Here is a 20,203-nt window from a genome sequence, read left to right as displayed (position 1 = left end):
TTTGAGAAATATTTCTCTTCATCTGCCGTAAATGAATTTCGCGAGACACGCCGAAAAATTGCAAGTTCAAGCCGAATCGTGACGTGTCGATTGTTTATAATTATACGGAATTGTTCGAGTTAACAAAGTATCCAGGCCATTTCAATAAACAATCGTGTGTAGCCTTGATAGCCTTGCACGCATACGCAGCCGACCCGAATTCGCCGCAGGAAATCACCGGTGTACCTACTTCCGGTCCATTGATCATATCAGCCGCAAAACAAATCTACAATCGCTCCACGCTTATTATATGCGAACGCTGAAAGAACGGTGGAACGTGTGACACATTCGCGTCTCATGCGTCGATAGGTGTGCGTGAAATGCTAGTTTTTCAGGCACACGATTTTCACATATCACAAAAGTCTGGCGCGTTATGCGGGACGACCCGATGTTTCATTAGCGAGTCACACGTGCCCTAAATTACGCGATTCAATTCCAAATGCACATTATGATAATTCGTCGGGTGTAAAATTTTCCGAACAACAAAAAGCACCGCGATCATATCCGAACGATCGGGTGTGAGAAGTTTTTTAAATCGCTATTCGTAAACATGGAGATCAGTAATTGATCTCGATTATGTCATCCATCACCGCAGTCAGCTGAGCTCGACAAAAGCATATCAAGTTGCAATTATTTTCCTACCGGGCTGATTCATCGGCGAGCCGGTTTTAGCGAGTTAATTCTTCCTCGGCTGAACTGAATCTTTCTAGCTGAGCAGCTATTGCAAAATAGGTAATACATTCACACGTCGCGCGTTACAGAGCTGTGTATAGGCGGCGAGCGGCTCTTATCGCCGATTCTGCCGGTTACGTCGATTCACGATAGTGTAAAATGTCAAACGCTAAGAGAAATTGAAATAAACAAATGACCGGGAATGCCCCGCATTTTATGGCCAACAGTTCTTCGAAAAGTCATAACGTGATTCTAGCAGGTTTGCTATAGGCGATCGACGTATAAAAGGTACCTGTTCTTCCGCACTCTGGTATAATATCGATTTCAGCACCACGAAAAACGTACGGAAACAAATTTTCTTCGAAGCAAAATGAAATTCGCAATAGCTGCTTCGGCATTGCTAAATCTTTTGCTGGTAATTCGCGTTGCCGAGATATCCGCAGATTCGCCAGCGGCACCGCGATTCACCTGTCCCGCACATCAGGTACCCGTTTGCGTCGGTGGTGACGGTGATTACGTGACGACTTTGAGAAACGAGTGCAAGTTCGCTGAGTTTGCGGCGGAGAGTGACGGAAGTGAGTTACGTTTGCCGATAAAAACATCCGAGTAACCGATCGGCCCTTCGATTCCGATCGGTTGTTCTTTCGCGTCTTTGCTCTATTTTGTTTGTTCGTTCGCGGTTTCACGGTCCAAAGCATGGCCGTAGATCGTTACTGGTATTTTCTTTGCAGTGGTGAACCGCATCCTTCATCGTGGCGTGTGCAACCGATTCGGAGATCAACAGAAGTGGTCCGGTTGGGAACGAGACGAAGATGACATCCCAGCAAACTACGAGGAATACAAACTGAAAAATCCAGATTCGAAATACTAAATTTTCAAATTTTTTCATGTTCACATCTGGAGACAACGTAACGTATGAAACCCTCGGGCTCTCACGTGTACACAACCGCGGTAAATAAATAACGTTGGATTGATTGGAATCGTTTTCATACACAGTGGGCGTTGTCGACGGCGTAATCAAGGTTGTCATATTCTTTTTGCAGCTCGTAGCCGCCAATGATTTACGCTTTTGTCTCGTTATTGACCTTTACTTTGTGCATTGTCGTTGCACGCACGAATGCCCTACAATTCCCACCTCCTGGTGTTTTGACAACGAAAGCGTGACTCACTCAACCGAGAATATCGTATCGTAACGACTTACGAGATCGATCGGATCAACATCTGCGCACGAACAAATAACGCGATCGAAAGAATTAGTAGCGATTCCAAGAATCCCCTACGAACCGCGTAAGGTTGTAACAAAAAATGCAACCGGGTGATTCATATTCATGTAGATGACTAATTTCGCATTCTAACTGCTATACTGGTTCGTTGCTATAGATTTAAGAAACGCAGTAAGTAATTTTCTGCAACGTATATGTTAAGGTGTTTTATCTTTGGAAGATATTTTTTTTTCTCTTTCCCTACCCGAAAATTATTTGAAGTCCAGCGATCGGTCGAACGCACATAAAAGTGTAAGCTCATTCTATTCGCAAATTGTTTAGCCATTAGGAATCTCCGATATACAATCTATGCGAGAGGAATGGAGATATTCCTCTTTTTCTACGAAGTATCAGATTTTCGAATGGAAAAAGAGAAAAAATAATATCGCCTAAAGACCTACAATATCATTTGATAATTTATCGCTACCAAAGGTTGGCCGCACGATCGCCTCGAGGCCGGATAAACGCGACAATAACATCGTTGTTGAAATTATATTTCATGTAGTCGTTGGACTGGTTTGCTCTGGGCTGACCGAGATCTCTGAGGGCTCCACCATAATGTTAACATCCGGCAGCTCAAAGTCTACGATGTTTAGTGTCCACAGTTCTGTCACGACGACATAACACTAGAAAATCTCAAGATCCGCAGGTACTGACTTTGTGTAATAATTCCATAATTTTTTCCATCCGCGGTGATGGACTAGGACCATAGAAACCGAAAACCGTGACAGAATCGTGACTTCCGGTGTGATTTGCAAATTCAAGCAACGAAAGGTAATTTGCATTGAAATCTCCACGGGGTGTAGAATTTTGTGAATCAAGTCAGAAAAAGTTATAAATCAATTGGGTAAGGAAGAGTCGATCAGAATTCAGTTGCTCCTCGATCTAATCGGCAGCGAAATTAAAAGGTGTAATTTTGGTGATCTGATTTTAGCTGAAATGAAAAAAGGTTAGCAATAAGAAAGGAAACCCATTCACAATAAAAAAGACGAATTTATTAAACAAATAGATAAATAAATAAATAAATAAATAAATAAATAAGTTAAGGCCTTAAAATTTCGTTCGCATTGCCCTCAACCCCGATCGGACGATTGTTGTGATCATTTTTCGGTCCAAACGGTACGATCAGAGAGTTTCGGTAGAAATCAGATCATCACGAGTGCTCTACGATTGGTCCACGAATGCATCCGATCGATCGGTCACGAATTTTTCATCTCGCGTTCGGCGGATTGGTCGGCAGAAATTTTTTGCATCTCCTCAACGGCGAAGCTCTTGAACAAACGGAAATAGTCGCTCCACGACTCGCCGGAAGTGAGAGCATCTCTCAAACGACAGACGAAGGAGTCGCACTCGTCCTTCGGGGCGCCGGTCTTCAGGTTTCTACCTCGTTGTTTTTCAATCGCCTTCGTCACCATGGAAGTGAGAAAATTCAGTCGATCGGTTGCTCCGCTTGCTGCAAGGAATGAAAATCAAGATAAGAAACGAACGGAGCAAATAGAAGTATGAAATAAAAGACAGAGTAAGAACGCTCACACGGCTGGAATGCTCTGCCTTCTTCGTCATCGTCGTTCTTTTCGCTATCCTTCTTGCCGATCTCTAATTTCGGGATAAACAAAAGCAGACAAATCACCGCGATAAACTTAACGATCATCTTAAAGATGACTAGCTTCAACAGAATCTTTGCTATCGTGAAGGCGTTCAACTTCAGAGCAAAGGGCCAGGTAAAGTCGATCATCGGGAGGGTAGGCAGACTCGGCAACCCTGGTAAGGCGTAGGGGGATGGAGGACCGTAGCCTGAAAACGGAGCGAAGATTAAATCCCGTCACTTTAAAGAAACAAACTTCTCCCGTAACAAAACAATTACGCCCTATATACCTCTTGTCTCACCTTGCTGCGGACCCTGAAGAGGTGCGTATCCGCCGGCTGCAGTCATCCCGTAAACATTTTGCGTATGGGGGACTCCGTAGGCGGGTGACGGCGGTCCGTAATTACTCTGAGGAATTTGAGGGGGACCGTACGACTGCTGCGGAATTCCGTAGGAAGGTTTGGGGGTCCCGTAAGTGGGTTGCGGGCTTTCATAACCCGACTGCGGTGTACCGTAACCCGTGGAGGGTGAGAAACTTTCGAACGAAGATTGTTCCGGCAGCGAGAACGAGTTACTAGGGGTTGGAAAGAAAGTGGGTTGAGTCGGAGCCGGGGCGGTGGGACCCTCGTAACTGGGGGCCCCGTAAGCGGAAGCGGGATTGGTAGACGGCGGGTTGTACCGGTCGGAATCCAGAGGACGGTAAACGGGACCCTCGTGGTAATCCCTGCGAAATATTTTCGGCACTTTTGGTCTGACGTCGCTGTGAACGATCCCTTCCTTCTGGTCTTTGCTGGTGTGGGAGTGTTCGAGAGCGTCCAAGTAGCTGTCCTTGCCGGATATTTTCGTCGTGCGAAGACCCCTGATTTCCGGTAGGACAGCGGAAACTGGAGTCGATTTTTTTTCGATCGCGGTGAGTTGTTGACTCCGTCGTTCTGCGCTCGGTGAAGTTTGGGAAGATGATGGGTTCGAGGCGGAGATCCTCGGCGCTGATATCGCCGTTACGTAAGAAACGCCGCTTTTATGGGCAACTTGCGAGACGGGTTTCAGGAGATTCTCGTTGTCTTCGAACTGCATCAGATCGAGTCCGTCCCCCACGTCGATTCTGGCCTCCATTTTAAGCAAAGTGTTGTTGACGCTCGGCTTGAAGTTTCCCTCGTCGATCGAATCGGATGACTTATGATTGGCGGGCAAATTCGCGGACACCCTTTCGGCGGCGATCGTTTGGCTCAAGATCGCCAAAAATGTCAGGGCTGAATACGTGATCCGCATATCTCGTTGTTTCTCCTTCATTTTGACCCTCGGATTTCTGAAAAATGATCGCGATGAGATTTAGTCCTCGTTTCGGATTTTTCATCGCGCATGTATCCATCCACGTATGTATGTATATGTATAATAAATTTTGTCGCCTGTGTGCGGAGCGTCGTTGAATTTATTTCGGGCGTCATAAGAGAAACAATAGGCGCAGCGATTGTTTGGAGGAGCGGAAAAATCGTGTTCAGAATTAGATACGAGACCCAACCGCGAGTCTTTCGCTTTGAATACCAAAGTCACTCGCGCCAATCCTTTCTCTGCATACAAAGTGGATAGCGGTCGCTACCCTTATCCGGCGGAATCACCGCCCGATATAAAGTATGTTAGTAGACGCATTACGCTTAACGTTTCGTACAGGTGTCTCTACGTACGCATCGTACACATTCAACTAAGGAATTCCTTCCAATCTTTATGCAAAATTTTCTCACGACATATCGTCCGCCTGATTTCCGATCAACGTTATACTCGCATTCGCTGAATTTCAACAAGGAGGACACGTTGAAAATGAACTCCATCGTCGAACGCCGTTAATCAAATGCTTCGATGAAGCAACAGAATTTTTTACCCCTGTACACCCCTACAACGCGCTCTACGAGATTTTACTCCGTCAGTCGTAGACTGGAACGAACTTCATAACTCTCATTATAGAAACATCGGTCGAGACCTTTGGGTGAGTTCGCGTATATACGCACACTGATTCTATTTCTACTCACGTTGGAGATAAAACTATCAACTTCTCGGAATGACCGCGAACCAAGAAGTTGCGAAGAATTATCCTCTTGGATGGTTTATTCTATACGGATAAAAAAATAAAAAAACAAAACAAAACTTACATCGGAAAGATCGCTATCGATTTTTCCTTGTCTCTATTTATTATTCGAACACTTACACAGCTGATCAAACCATCCGATGCACTGCGCTCGATTGTGTTACGCAAAATCAACGAGACTGAGTCGATAGATGAATAGACAGGTCACGAGAAAGTTTACTATAAGTCATATATCACCGCGCTCGATAAACTTTGTACAAATAAAAAATTGTCGTGGCTACATCGCGACTATATATGCGAGAGACCTTGGAGGGGCGTAGTATTCGTAAAGTATATGGGTTTACTGGGTTACTGTACCACCACCATGCTCGCATGCACAAGTCAAACGGCGGGTACGGAATACGAGGGCCAGAAAAACGTTCGGCGAGACTCTTCCGAAAACTGGTTTATCGAAATTTCTTTTGTTAGTTTCGTTCCCTTTTTAAATACGTCGAGTTTTTTTTAATTTTGTTTTCAGTCTCATTTGTGAACGTTGTTCACGAAAAACGATTGCCATTCATTTCACCGAACATCCGGCCCATGCACTTGTAAAAAAAAAAGGTAGTTTATCGTTACGACGCTGACGAGAACACGTTCTTCGTACATTTTTGGTTTCATACTCGGAGGAACGCCTCGTCTAAAGATTGCGAAATACGACGATACCGAGAAACCACTGTACGGTAACTTTCATACCGGAATTAAAAATATATCTCGAAAGAAAAATCTAAGACCAACTTTCAAAATAGATTAGATTCCCGAGTCCGGGAAGATTCCGGATCCGTAATTTTCGATAAATTTGGAAGTTGACGAGGAACCAGGAATCGGGGGCAGGCCGCAATTGGGTTCGATCGATCACCAGACCACCTTTCTTCATCCATAATGTAAGTTAAGTTCGGTATTTAATACGAGAATCGTAAATCGTCACGTTTATAGGTGAGGAGGACCCGTCATTACGTAGGGGCGACGTGGTCCGTGACGGGCCCCTTTCCCCTCGTCTTCACATTTTCACACTCCTCGATGCAGCAGTTACTTCAGTCCTCGTTTTACAGGCCCACTGACACACTTAAATCTCTGCCAATTGGACCCCGAACAATTAATCAATGATCGGTAATTCGATGATCGATACCACGGCGAAGGAACGTCCGGGTATAACGAAGTGTTTATCTTTAAAACGAAAGTGCAAATTATCGGCATACGAATCGGCCTCTCGGCTCAACGCGTGCTCGAATATGACGAAAAATATAACATATCGTACAACGTGTTAAGTGCCACGGGTAATTTGTAGCGACGACATCGGCGGCACTTGCAGCTCGCCGTTTGAGATACGGTGGCCGGAGGGCATCACGTTTCCGCGTGCGCAAGTTGTCACTTTCCGCAATTTACACGCGGCTAGCGCGTATACTCGAACAGGATATTTTTACGAGACATTGTTAAGTGCTCGCACATCCCGTCCAGACATTTATATCGACTCGAAAATATATGGGGGCGCGCACACGTACTCCCGTGTTGTAAATACTTTCATTAACATGATTTGTTGAGATTTTTCAACGGAGCAATCGCGCCGGACACCGCTGTAATATGTTCGTGGAATACGCGCGTTCTCACGCTAGAATTATTCAGGAATTAACTCATTTGAATTCTGGCGGAAAATAAATTGAGGGTAGCGGTTGCGAGGGGTTGCGTTACCAGGCGACGCCTAAAAAACGACGCTTGGATACGACGCGAGTTTCGTGAGTCGATGGCGTAACTGCGCTACTCTCGTATTGTCGAAAATTATTATTAATAATCGTAGAAGTGGATAAAAAATGGAATACGCAGAAACGGAAACTAGGTTCGGATATTGAAAAATAATAGCGCGGATCGAGAGCGGATAAAAATCCAATTTGTTTCAGATGGGTAAAATTCGGAAACATAGAAGACCTTGTCTTGATCGGAAAGGACGTTGTCGGTTGTGCGTGGGGCGTTTATCTCCGTTTCCACAACTTGAATACCGGCGAAAGCCGCACAGAGAAATTTGGTCATGAGACGAAAAGCGATGGGGCATCCTGCCTGGCGGGACATCCGGTATAATTCAACCGAGAATATTGAAAAGAAAAAAAAATGTAACGACAATTCACCATCACTGGTCTTGGCAACTAATTTTCCTCGCAAACGTAGGTGGTCTCGATGTTCGCGATCGCAGAGAGAAAACCGAACCCCAGAGTCCTGATATTTACGTATCCAGAAATGACGAAAGTTTCCACCTGCAGTAACGGCGCCCCGAACGGGTTCCTGGGCAGCGTATTCGCGGGAACGGAATACCTGGTCACTCTGTCGTCGTTCCCCCACTTTGAAATCACGCTGTGGCAGTGGCGAACGGGTGAAAAAGTGGCAGTAAGAAACACGAGTATTTCGGATCCGAGGCAGCCCATTAAGTGAGTCCTGAGGGATTCGTATTTCTCGCAATTCTCCAGAGACTCGTAAGGAAAAAAGTTCACGTTGCAGATGTTCGACGACGGCGCCTCACACGATATCCCAACTTGGATTGAAAACCGGAAGACTTTTCGTACACGAGATCAGCGTGTGCTCTCGTATCATATCCCTGCTTCCGACGGAGATAAAAAATTTCAACGAAAGGGTGGCGTCGGTCAGCTGGGCCTTCGACGGAAATTTGGTGGCCTGCGATATTTTTGGCAACGTTTTCACCATGGGTAGCGACGGAAGAAGACGCAGTTTGATCATCCACGCCGATGGTACGGCGTGCGGAGTTCGCGAAAAAAAAATCCCGATGGTCGCGGCAACTCAAACTGGAATCCTGGTCGTCGATGTCAACTCCCAAATACGAGTAGGTACGGATAGGACGGCATACAAATTTTCAGAATCCAATTCAATGATCGCTGTAATTACAGTTTTACAAAAAATCATCAACCGAACGGCGTCCGAGTGACGCGCTCTGGGAATCACGGTGGGAACTCCGAGCCCCCTCTCACCCGACAAAGGTCTTGGTGCACCCCCAAAGGAACAGTTCTTTATTCTGGGGAGAGCGAGGAGATTTCTGGGAAATATTTTTAGAAGATTCCACAAAAACTCCGGTCCCCGATTTGAAGTACAGCCAGGGTTCTCGCTACTTGGCAGTCGCCTGGGCTTACCCCGGAGCGCAGTGTTTTACCTCGTTGGACAAATTTTGCCAGCTGAACGCTTTCGAACCGATGACGGGAATCTGCACGGGGAAACTGTCCCTGAAGGGCGAGGGAGAAGGTGGGAAATTAACGATTCGAATAGAAGATAGGTAACATCGTTAAAAAAATTTTGCAGCTCTTTGCATCGTGTCTCATCCGGACATACCCGTTGTCGCGGTGACCACGGATACCGGAAAGTGTCTCCTCATCAGTTTGTACAGGGTATCAGATCCGATACTCTTAACGTCTTTTCATCTCCACGATCTACCTTTAGATATCGCTAAGTTTTCGTACACCGGCCAGACGTTGGCTGTAGCATGCTCGAATAATGGAGCTTTTTTCTTTCTTAAAGGAGAGCCAGGGTCTCAAATGTACGTGCAGAGTTATTTGGAGACAGGAAGACAGGTATACATATAGAGATGTCACGATCTTATCGAGATTCGTTTCCTGTATCCTGATGCAGCAATTTTTTTTTTTTTTTTTTTTTTTTTTTCGAAAGATAGTGGATTTTCTCCTATACGAAGATGAAGATGGGAGCGCCAAGCTTCTCGCGCTAATCGTAACGAATACCTCAGCGGTTGTGGGTGATATAATAGTTGCGTACACGCGTAAAGCCGGGGATAATGTTTTTCTGGAGGAGAATTACATCGTGGAGTTGCTGAGCGCATTTAAATCGTTACATTACGGTCCGAAAGACAGCAATGACGTGATAGGAGCACCTTATCTGTCTCGGCAGATCCAGCGCTTCGAAATTCAGGTGAATATAATCAAACGAATTCAAAGCCGGACGGGATGACGTGCCGGAAAAAAGTCTCTTTGCTTCTGTTTTTTTTTTTTTTTTTTTACTCATCCGCAGAATAACTTCACGGAGATAGAACTCGTCCAAGCCCTACCATCTGGTCATCAGCTTAGAAATCCCAGGGTTTACGCGGACCGTCATCACGTAGTAACGGCGGGTTTCGATGGCCTAGTTATCGTCAGAGACGGAGTTAACCTGGAGAAGGTCATCGCGGTCTTCGCGCCGCATCATCGTCGTGAGGGTGGGGCGAAAATGGCAATGATATCGCCGTGCGGCTCGGCGATTTTATCTCTCGGGCGGAACGGCACTCTGGTACTCACAAAACTAAAGTACGTCCGCCTACTGTACGAGATCAGTGGCCCGATGGATGGATCCTCGGCTCTTTGTTTCCGACTCTTCTAAAATAGGCTTATCGCGAACTCCCCCGTAGGACACAAAAATCCGGAGCATGCGAAAATTTTTTACCTACCGACGAAAAATTTCAGCTACCGCGAGCCGAACGCGAGGCTACTGGGTCAAGCAGCGATCAAATTAGATTCTCCCGTGATGCAACGTATGTTTTCAAAGCCCACATGGGGATTCGTACCCGAAGACATCGATGACGATGGTAAAAGCTGGGTAGAATGTCAAAAGGCGATAGAACGCAGGAATGAAAATCGACTGTCACTCGCCGCCAGGGCTGACATCAGAGACGACTTTCAGCGATTGAAGACCCAGGTAACAAAAAGATTTCCGTCCATTATACCGCCTCGTAACTCGTCAGCTCTATACACTCACTTTCAATTGCCACATGGTAGCCGCGCTATCTCGTTTGCGCGGGGGGTTAAAAGGTCAGGAAAGAGAAACCGGTACACCTAGCCGGCGTATGATGTCAATTATATTATACTACTTTTACTACGCTTATGTTCATACGCTGTACGGTGGTGATGCGCGAGGACTTATAAGGTCGGTTTTCCATCTCTGTGAAATGTTTCGTCAGATAATCGCTCTGCTCGATGCTAATGAGAGAGCGGATGCGAACGAGCGGTTGCCGATATTCGAGTTTGATCTCGACAAAGAAGGGAGAATCCTGAAGATCGAGAGGGCGGCCGAGGCACGAGCGGAGCTCGAGATCCAGTTGGACAAAGAAATGCGAGAAGAGGACAGGATAGTATCGTTCGTACTGAAGACCTGCTGGGAACCGATGATGGTCCAAGCTAGGTCGATCTACGCGATATTCGGCGATACCTGCGTTGACAATTATCCGCTCGTCGCGAGAACCGGGGAAGAAGAAAAGGAACAAAAGTGGGCGCATTACACGAAGACGCTCTCCATGGAGATTTCAAAGTATACTTCGATCTTTCTTTACTCTTTACCACGGAGATTCGCAGCCCGGTGAACTTCGGAGTTTCACTTTCAGCCTCGAGCCCCCCGAAAACCGTCAACAGAAAGTGAAAATCTCGTCGGTATTCGATCTTACCCCTTCGTCGGACGAAAACGAAGAAAATGGAGACGTCGCGCGGGCCGAGGCTATAGCCTTGACGGGGACCACCACGCATCGTTGGGTGCAACGCGATTCCATGCACTTCAATCAACTGCAGACTTACAACTACACGCAAAGCGCGATGGAGAGTGTTTTTACACGGGGAGAAATCCACAAGCTGAAGGTCAGGGGTGGCTCTTAGAAAAGTTAGCGAACATCCCCAATGAACGATCGTGTTTCAGATTCACTTCAACAAACTCTTCGACGATATGATGTCTACGAAGAAACGTGAAATGGAGATAGTGGCGGAGAGGATGGCGAAATTGAGACACGTGGCGAGGGAACTCCGGACGATGTTCCAGGTGGACTTGGAAGCTTCGATTCCATCAGATCCCATCTGGTATCCTATCGAAAAACCGGAAACCATCATAACGGTGACCGACGAAGAAACGTCTATCAAACCCTACGTATCGCCGGAAGAACAGAAAATAATTGAGGAAAGGAATCGTGCCGAAGAAAAGTATAGAAGAGACATTTTAGCTGACGATTTCCGGGAGAAAACCCTGACGGAAACGATGGACGGCCTTCTGGAAGTCAGGTAATGTGATCCAACCGTCTGAAAATTGTTCAAAGAAAATTAACAAATTTGAAAAAAATACTTAGGTGGGAAGACGAAGTCAAAAAAGATATACCCAAGCCCTCCTGTTTGCTGGAAACTGACCCTGCTCACTATACCGAAGAAAATATCGAAGAGATCAAGGAGTACGAAGCTAAGGTTGAAAAATTGAAGATCGAACGCGAACGGTACCGGGAGCTTTTGCTTAACGATTTCCACCAAACGACTCGTAAGTATGATTCGGTATTTCTTCCACATCCCGTAGGCGAAGAAAATTCAAAAAACTGATTTCTACCTACAGGAGACATGCAGGAGGGCATAAGAAACTTCAACGAAAAACTCGATGCATTTTCTGTAGAAAAGGTAAAGCTCGAATCCGCCGTTCTCCAGGAGACCCTCAGACTGCTGCGATCCAAATGGAGAGATCTAGGAAAATCTCAACGAATGGAAATGATATCGGACGTGAAGGACAACGAATTGCTACCGGCGACAAGGTACAGCCAGGAACTGATAGAAGAACTGGCGTTGCTCGACGTAGCCGTTGCGGACTTGCGAAACCGTTACGAATCGTTGTGCAAGCGTGAAAAAATGATGGACGAAAAATTTCGAGGTGAATTCGCAGACCTGAAACCACCGATCGTCGAACATTTAGCGAGGCATTACAAGAAGAGGCCAAGAGCCGGAAAAGCCTGCACATGCACCTCGATCACTTTTCTCACGGAACTCGGCAGGTGCGTTATCAGCGGGGATCCCGCGGACGTACTACCACCGGAAAATGTCGAGTTTCTCAGGGGAATGAACAATTTAGATGTCATGCCGAACAATCTGCCTCCTCAAATCGACAGTAACCACTGGGGCCACTTGTGTAAATTGAGGAGAACGAAAGTGGAGACAGAAATAAGGGTGAGTTTGAAGTATGTGAATATTCATGAATATTTTCTGGTCGATTATCCTCGCGTTACTGTACATGTCACGTATCGATCGTCGAGAACGATGAAAAGTTTCAACAGCTGCGGTGATTCTAATGAAACCGGTGAGCGGCGGTAACAAGAATGATAATAATGAAAAAGTATCTGCGGTGAACAATGCAAAGTGACATCAGCGCAACGATACCGTGAAATAGTAGTCGGTGTTTTCCTCCTGTCGTTATAAATATTTACGATATTATCTCGCGCGTAATATTTGTCAAGGAAATCGATTCCGCTTGCACGTAATTATTCGCGCGCGTTGACTCCGACCGTTTCATTCCAGGTAAAATGCTGCGCCGTAGAACTAGCCGAAGCTGAACAAACGGTCGCTCTGTATCAGAGGATGATTACAGCGAGCCAAAACCGAATCGGTCAACTGAAAGAGGCGCTCAGAGAGCACCGGATCTCAAGGCAAAGATTCGTCGAAGATATGGAGGTCCAGTTGGTCCTGAAGATGGGTCAGATCGAAGTACCTGCTCTCCTTGGCAACGTGAACGACTTTTCCGATGCGGTGTTGGTCCCTGCGGACGAGGTCAGAGCCGTCAACGACGCCATCGTCGACGCAGGTCGTCTGAAACTCTCCGCGATGAAGAGGACGATGGACTTTCGAAGGGGAATACTCTGCAAGGAGTGGCAACACTCTTACATGTGCAAATCTCTCGAGGATCTCAGGGCGGAAGTTAAATTATTGGAAGACGTTAAGGTGCGAATGGTTTCCGGTGTGTCAAAATAAATTCGAAATTTCATCGTCGATTTTTCGACGATCAAAATCACTGGAGGGAGATCATTTACAGGTGACCAAGGAGATACAAGATTACGTGAGGAGAGGCACCGCAAGTTCAACGAAGGAGAAGGACGTGCAGACGTTCGAGAGAGAAGTGGAGTCTATGAATCTAGTAGGTACTATAAAATGATGAATAGGAATGGCAAGTGTTCGGTTCGGGTCAAGAACTGTGCAGGGTTAAAAATTGCGTCCCACTATTCAAACGAGGCCAACTAGAGTGGCATTGTCCTCTTGGCGGTGTTCAGTTTAACCACAATTTAACCGTGATCACAATCATGCTCGGTGCAACTCTAATTCCAATTGGCCACACGGATGACACATGTAGAGATAATACGAGTAGGTGGTTTCAGTTGTTCATAATCATCGTTATTACCATTTATTTTGTTCTTCGACTTTTTTTTAGCCAAACTCCGATCCAATTAAGGAGCAGCGAGCGTATTTCCTTGGAATTTGCTCATCGAATTATCTTTCGTCAATTGTCTTATTTTTCTCTCAATTTGTTTTCCCAGAGATTCGAGAGGATGGTCGAAGCCGAGCGAAAACATTTGGAGAATTTACGACAGCAGACCAAACACTGGAAAAGTAGAAACGAAAGACTAGACGCTATGATAGAAAGGATAAGCGTAACGAACGCCCGTAATTCTTCGGACGTTAAAAAAGAGGTGATTGACAAAGAGAGCAAGTTCACAAATAGCAGAATGGAAGCCATCATGAAGAGAACTAGATTGGTTAAGGACGTACAAGTCAGCTACAACGAGCTTCTCGGCTTACAATCCGAATTAGAACTCCTCAGGCTCAAGACCTATCCTACTTTGAAATTCAAGTCTGAAGGTCGGAAAGAACCGGCGATATGTAAGAAAGACGGCTCCGATACGTAGATAAATAGATCACCTTGGCTTTTCCATAGTATCGCCGTAACACGAGCCAGCCCATTTTTCCTCGATTATTCATTCGCGATGAACAACGAATGGACTAACACGTAGGTATTCGCGAGCGAAGGCTGAGAGATTATAAATCAATTATCTGTAGCGACGTGGGGATTTACATAAATTGGTTGAAGTACAGTTAGTTTTTTTTCTCACGATAACAATTTTATTATGCTAACTACAATTTTGTTTACGTAACGTTTGTATTTCATATCTTCGTTATAGCTGTTCCTGATTTTCATCGTAAATGAGAAGTACAGTGTAATGGAGTGGTGAATTTTATCAACCGGTCAGCCATAGGTTATCGACTTTCGTTTCTTAATTTTTTACACAGCCAATTACGGAACAGATGCTCGTGCGGATTGAAATAATAATTCAATTTTTTTTCCCTTCTCTCTTCCATTTGAAGCTCCAATGAGTACGAAGTTCAAGGGTAATTTCACGATTACTACGTGATTTGTCACGTACGATATACCAGCTGCAATTTAACAATTACTTCTTAACCTTTCCTAACATCTTGACGATAACTACCTCCGAGAGCGGCTTGGATGATCTGGAGTTTTCCATACATCGTTCGCAGTGCTTTCAAGTAAATTCGAAAAAAAATTCAAACGAACAGCCGGTCATTGACATTGATTTTTAAACGAAGTGTGAATACGTGAACGAAAAATTATCTTCTCCATTAATTTATTTTTTGAAAGTGAACAGAAGCTATAAAATATACAACTTTACCGAGTCAACGATTTGCAAATTCTCCTCACGAATGTTTATTCAAGGACCTACGCGTCGCGGAACTCCATCTCGTTGAAATCGTTCTTTCTCTCTTTTTCCGGCTAATTATATTCGCCTGGCAACGACGCTAATAGGATAATCTCTATATTGATGCAGGTTTCAAGATGGACTACGCGATACATCATGCTCTGAAATCTTAGAACGCAACGAGTAGGTAGTAGTCAGCTACGTTAACGCGCATTTTCTTATCGGGGGAACTCCCGCGTTACGTCACGTGATCATATGTATTATTGTATGTACACTGAATGAGAATAAGATTGAAGAAAAAAAAAAAAAAAAAACTCTCGGCGATACGAGGCCCTTGATTTTATCCCCACGTAGGAGGCAAACGAAGCAAAGATGCGAACGAGACACTTTCATAAATAATAAACAACATGTATCTTGATTCCGAGAAAACACGGTAAAACGAATGTGTGCATTGAAATTTACGCTTACGCACACTCCTTCGAGTTAAATTATTATACAGTGTCCGTGTGAAGAGAGAGAGACGTTTGTTATGCTCGTCCAATCGCTATTTTTTTAGTTTATTTTATTTACACTTTAAAAGTTGGGCCTGATTCAAAATCGAGGACGTCTCTCGTACGTATGCTGAACTGCAGATGTGAGACATTGTTATTTGTCTCGATCCGAACGATGAAAAAAAGTCTTGCAATAATAATCTCGCGGAGGTTTCCATCAATTTGGAAAAGCTCAACAATTTTTCATAACGGGTCTTTCGAGTAACGCGCAATTCTTTTATGAAATTTTTTCGTCAAATTACTCACGCGCGTGTAACGCGAAATAACCGTGAGATTCAAATTTATGCGCATTCATATTTTGAATAGATTTTATTAAAAATCTGTCAAAATTCAGCTATGTTATTCGGACGGAGAAAAAAGGACAACAGCTGCTGCCGGTATTTTACTATCGCTTATACGATCTCTGGGAGAATATCATTAAGTCAAGAGAATATCGGTGTTAGGTAACGCAAGTGGTTCCCAGACCAGTAAATTTTTTGTCAACGTCGTTTTCGGACGCCACTCGATGTCGCGCGATCGCTGATCCGAAACCACCCGCAGCAACTTCCCGACGATCATCCTTGTAATGTGCAGATTTCTAAACTGCATTCATGTATAACGTATACGTGTAACCTATACGCATGCCAATTTAATATTCATATGGGACATGAGCTACTTGCGTTCAGCTATTATATCACAATCTCCGAATTGAAAAATACCCGAGGCTTCAATACAGCGGCAAGTCGCCGGCTGTCCCGAGCAATATTCACAATTGATAAGGACGTGAAGTATGCAAAGCGAAGAGTGCGGGAGAAGCCCCCACCATAAAAGTTTCCACCCCACGACGGCGAAGACCGTTCTGCATATAAGAAGCACCGGCAATGCTTCTGCCCAAGCAACCTCCTGGTTGTCGAACGTGTAACATTGCTCGTAACTTTGTTTTATACCGAGATTTAATTCCGCCGCATGAGGATGATTCCCCGGCAGGCCATCCTGGTGGCCCTGGTGGCACTCTTCGCTGTCGGCTGCAACTCCACCACTACGCGACCATCAGTTTGTGAGTTCTCGCCAATTACTATAGCCAACCTCCCCATAAACCTTTTCTTTTTTTTTTTCTTCTTCTCCCGTACCCATTCCATGGCTAGAAAAACAGCTGGTGTGATTTCTCCTTCGGATTATTATTATATTATTATTATTATTATCATCGCGAAAAGATGACACCGCGAGTGGTCGGTCTGCTCTTAGCGGTATACGTATGCATGTACTTTGTTTCGCAGCGACCGGTTTTCCATGCACTTTCTTTTCTCGCTTTATCGCCAGCGGCGATAACGTATAACCAACACATTTCCCAAAAATTATGACACGTCTTAGAACAATTTGTTACACCAACTTCTTCGCCAGACGACTCACTATATTTATGAATATAATTGACTACGTGAAGAAGTCACCGACTCGTAGAAGCTACAGACTACCTTTTCAACGTATCTGTTGAACGAATTGTTTATTTATTTATTTTTTTTTTGTTCAGTCACAATGTGCGTACCGGAAAGATTCTGGCAAGAATGCGTGCACATGACGAACGAGTCATCCGTCAAAGGATTTCCGATCGCCTGTATCGCCGGGCGTGATCGGTACGATTGTATCGAAAAAGTTGGCAGAAAGGAAGCTGACATCGTCGCCGTAGACCCTGAAGACATGTATCTCGCTGCGAAAAACAACCTTGCGGCAACGGCTGGTTATAATCTCGTTGAACAGGTAACTGAAAACAAGCTCGAGTGATTTGGTGCGCCGTGAAAGAGAAGTCATCGCTTTTCCGCATCTTAAAAATATACAAATGAGATTTTATCGCGTCGTTCGTTTTCACGGGGCCATTTACATTCGCACGCCTGCACGTATTCGCAGGTGAGGAGTAAGGAAGAGCCGGAATTGCCGTACAGATACGAAGCGGTCGCCGTTATCCACAAGGACTTGGACATCACTTCTGTTCAAGGACTACGCGGACTGAGATCCTGCCACACCGGGGTCGGACGTAATGTGGGCTACAAAATTCCGATAACGAAACTGACCGCTATGGGTGTTCTGTCGAATATCAATAACCCGGAATACTCGGCGAGGGAAAACGAACTCCGAGCGCTCAGCAATCTCTTCAGCAAGGGCTGTCTCGTCGGAGAATGGTCACCCGATCCAGCCATCAATCAGCGACTCAGTAAGCGCGGGATATCGTAGCGACCGTCAAAATTTCCCCGAGGATCGAAAATCAAACCTTCCAATTTTTCAGAGGAAACCTACAGCAATATGTGTGCCCTTTGCGAGAAACCCGACGTCTGCGATTACCCGGATAATTATTCGGGATACGAGGGTGCCCTCCGTTGTCTCGCTCATAACGGGGGTCAAGTCGCATGGACCAAAGTTATCTACGTGAAACGGTTCTTCGGACTCCCCGTGGGAAGCGCGCCCGCCGTTCCTTCTACAGAGAAACCCGAAGATTTCCGCTACTTCTGCCCCGATGGTACCAAAGTAGCTATCGATGCAACGACAAAACCTTGCACCTGGGCAGCTCGACCTTGGCAGGGCTACTTGATCAACGGTGGCATCACGGGGGGATCCGTCAAGGCTGTTCAAGACGTGAGTAGTCTCGCGAGAACGGGGAGATCGATCGAACTACGCCGATAATGTGTGACATCGAATTTTATAGGAAATCACCAGTCTGGGAACTCTCGGCGAGGAAAACAAGGCCCCGTGGTGGAAAGACATCCTTTTACTGGACGAGAAAACTCTCGCGGTTAAAACTGATCCAATCAGTCCACTGGATCACTTGAACAATGCCAAGTACACGGATGTGATAGAGAGGAACTCTGGAGCTCCAGAGAGAACTGCGAGGTGGTGCGTCACCTCAAACGAAGCTCTCGAGAAATGCAACGCTTTTGCGAGGGCTGCTTTTTCAAGGTGAGCGATATTCTTCAAAATCGAAATTCGCCGTCTAGCCAGATTATAAAACGACGATCATGTTCCATTATTACGATGTTTCGTAATCCCTGCGATCCCACAGAGACGCCAGACCCAGATTCGACTGTCTTCATGAAAAAGACGCCGACGTCTGTCTGAAGGCCATCAGAGATGGAGGCGCCGATGTTGTCGCCATTGAGGGCGGTCAGGTCGAAAAAGCTGTTAGGGACTTCAATCTGAAACCTATAGTCGCCGAAAAGTATTCGGAAGGTGCAACGAAATTGAGCGAACAAGCTGCCGTAGCTGTAGTCAAGAAGACCAGCACCATTCAGAACCTGGGTATGTGAAAATGTGAAACAGTTCACGATCTATTTCCAAAAGTATAGGAAAGATAAATTAAATTACCATGATCCTGATCCCGATCTTTCCGACTCACAGCGGATCTCAAGACCAAAAAATCGTGCCACAGTGGCTTCAAGGGTGATTTCGCCGGCTGGTCAGCACCGGCACACGCTCTCAAAGCCGCTAATCTAATTACCAATCCTACCGAGCTTTCGGAATTTTTCTCTGCCGGATGTGCACCCGGAGCACCTCAGGAATCGAAGTTGTGCACGCAGTGTGTCGGCGATAAAGCATCTTCGGACGACAAGGTCATTCAAGCAACAAAATGCAAACGCATCGATGCTGAATCTTACAACGGCGACTTGGGAGCCCTCAGGTAATCACAATTATCAATCAGACTAGTCGTAATACTTTCTTTGTTTTTTTTTTCATATTTTCTTCAACATTACTATTTCATCTATTTCTCTTCGCAGATGTCTCATCGACGACAATGGGGACGTTGCTTTCTTGTCTATCACGGCCTTACACAAACTTGGTGAGTGACTACATTGCCTCAGAATCCTCGAAGAGTTTTTTTTTGAAACGGATTTAAAAAATTGCCGATGTATTTAGACAAACTAAGCAAACCCGACAAAGAGGTGAAGGGAACGGACTTTGAGCTTCTATGCCCAACTGGGGGTCGGGCTCCTATCGAGGAATGGCAGCGTTGTAATTTTGGCCTTGAACCTCCACGAGTGATCGTAAGTTCGGCGACGAAGACACCGAATGCTCTTGAGGAACTGACCCACGGAATTTTGGACGCCGCCAGTACATATGCCAGCAGCCCGGATCTTTTACAACTGTTCGGGAGCTGGGGTGGTCATCCAAATCTCATCTTCAAGGTAAGATCGAAGCAGACATTTCAGAATCAAGAGCGTCGTGTGATGTCAATGTTGACTTTTCCCCCAGGATGACACCGTCGACCTGGTCTCCGTCGATAATACATGGGACGCGTGGAGTCGTTGGGCTACGACTGAACAGGAGTACAGTATCGCTTGAGCTTGATAAATCGGTGCGTTAAAAAAGCAGCATCGAGGCTTCGTTCGAATCACAAGCATATCAGTAAATGAAGGTTTCCTAAATGCTAATCGTTTTCACTCGTTAAACCGATCGTTAAATGTATGTTTATTTTATGTAATAATAAGTGAAATCTCGTGTAACAAATTTTGTACGAACTATAATATCAAAAAGATATTA

General features: G+C 45.4%; 3 protein-coding genes across 16 annotated transcripts; 2 read left to right on the top strand and 1 right to left on the bottom strand.

The window, feature by feature from the left end:
• Positions 1-277: 277 nt before the first annotated feature.
• LOC105684157 (cilia- and flagella-associated protein 43-like) lies at positions 278-17,323 on the top strand. 11 transcript variants are annotated; one of them, XM_048659972.1, is made up of 20 exons: positions 278-1,286; positions 1,443-1,662; positions 1,755-2,622; positions 7,570-7,741; positions 7,835-8,091; positions 8,162-8,501; positions 8,566-8,914; positions 8,972-9,240; positions 9,335-9,592; positions 9,692-9,963; positions 10,120-10,351; positions 10,614-10,960; positions 11,034-11,280; positions 11,339-11,694; positions 11,760-11,941; positions 12,014-12,615; positions 12,964-13,383; positions 13,475-13,576; positions 13,974-16,736; positions 17,208-17,323. In XM_048659972.1, the coding sequence occupies exons 5-19, from the start codon at positions 7,844-7,846 to the stop codon at positions 14,340-14,342; spliced, it is 4,593 nt and encodes a 1,530-aa protein (XP_048515929.1). In that variant the 5' UTR covers positions 278-1,286; positions 1,443-1,662; positions 1,755-2,622; positions 7,570-7,741; positions 7,835-7,843; the 3' UTR covers positions 14,343-16,736; positions 17,208-17,323. The 11 variants fall into 11 exon arrangements, with proteins under 11 accessions (XP_048515929.1, XP_048515931.1, XP_048515902.1 ...); XM_048659974.1 differs by lacking the exon at positions 1,755-2,622; XM_048659945.1 differs by lacking the exons at positions 278-1,286; positions 1,443-1,662; positions 1,755-2,622 and adding exons at positions 6,215-6,352; positions 6,424-7,508.
• LOC105684158 lies at positions 2,947-6,431 on the bottom strand. 4 transcript variants are annotated; one of them, XM_048659994.1, is made up of 4 exons: positions 6,413-6,431; positions 3,849-4,864; positions 3,507-3,767; positions 2,947-3,426 (listed from the first exon to the last, which is right to left on the bottom strand). In XM_048659994.1, exons 2-4 carry the CDS (start codon positions 4,846-4,848, stop codon positions 3,173-3,175), a joined length of 1,515 nt encoding a protein of 504 aa, XP_048515951.1. In that variant the 5' UTR covers positions 4,849-4,864; positions 6,413-6,431; the 3' UTR covers positions 2,947-3,172. The 4 variants fall into 4 exon arrangements, with proteins under 4 accessions (XP_048515951.1, XP_048515949.1, XP_020706947.2 ...); XM_048659992.1 differs by lacking the exon at positions 6,413-6,431 and adding an exon at positions 5,759-5,908; XM_020851288.2 differs by lacking the exon at positions 6,413-6,431 and adding an exon at positions 5,759-5,907 and having other exon boundaries at positions 3,861-4,864.
• LOC105684169 (transferrin) lies at positions 16,652-20,005 on the top strand. Its single transcript, XM_012397330.3, has 10 exons — positions 16,652-16,736; positions 17,208-17,434; positions 17,582-17,885; positions 17,958-18,304; positions 18,375-18,625; positions 18,729-18,964; positions 19,064-19,343; positions 19,441-19,502; positions 19,580-19,848; positions 19,916-20,005. The coding sequence occupies exons 1-10, from the start codon at positions 16,652-16,654 to the stop codon at positions 20,003-20,005; spliced, it is 2,151 nt and encodes a 716-aa protein (XP_012252753.2).
• Positions 20,006-20,203: the final 198 nt, after the last annotated feature.

Source organism: Athalia rosae, chromosome 1, assembly GCF_917208135.1.
Source record: "Athalia rosae chromosome 1, iyAthRosa1.1, whole genome shotgun sequence".
In the NCBI taxonomy this organism is placed as follows: Eukaryota; Metazoa; Arthropoda; class Insecta; order Hymenoptera; family Athaliidae; genus Athalia; species Athalia rosae.
Note: the sequence above shows the minus strand (reverse complement) of the source record. Positions and strands in the feature narration are given on the sequence as shown.

Bases quoted from the DNA above. Each gene is read 5' to 3' on its own strand.
- LOC105684158 (XM_048659994.1), bottom strand. From the start codon at position 4,848: ATGAAGGAGAAACAACGAGATATGCGGATCACGTATTCAGCCCTGACA. The intron at 3,768-3,848 runs GTATATAGGGCG...CTCCGTTTTCAG, and splicing joins GCAGCAAGGTGAGACAAGAG to GCTACGGTCCTCCATCCCCC. The intron at 3,427-3,506 runs GTGAGCGTTCTT...CATTCCTTGCAG, and splicing joins AGGCAGAGCATTCCAGCCGT to CAAGCGGAGCAACCGATCGA.
- LOC105684157 (XM_048659945.1), top strand. From the start codon at position 7,483: ATGGAATACGCAGAAACGGAAACTAG. The intron at 8,092-8,161 runs GTGAGTCCTGAG...TTCACGTTGCAG, and splicing joins GATCCGAGGCAGCCCATTAA to ATGTTCGACGACGGCGCCTC. The intron at 11,942-12,013 runs GTAAGTATGATT...TTCTACCTACAG, and splicing joins CGATTTCCACCAAACGACTC to GAGACATGCAGGAGGGCATA.
- LOC105684169 (XM_012397330.3), top strand. From the start codon at position 16,652: ATGATTCCCCGGCAGGCCATCCTGGTGGCCCTGGTGGCACTCTTCGCT. The intron at 18,305-18,374 runs GTGAGTAGTCTC...CGAATTTTATAG, and splicing joins CCGTCAAGGCTGTTCAAGAC to GAAATCACCAGTCTGGGAAC. The intron at 19,849-19,915 runs GTAAGATCGAAG...CTTTTCCCCCAG, and splicing joins ATCCAAATCTCATCTTCAAG to GATGACACCGTCGACCTGGT.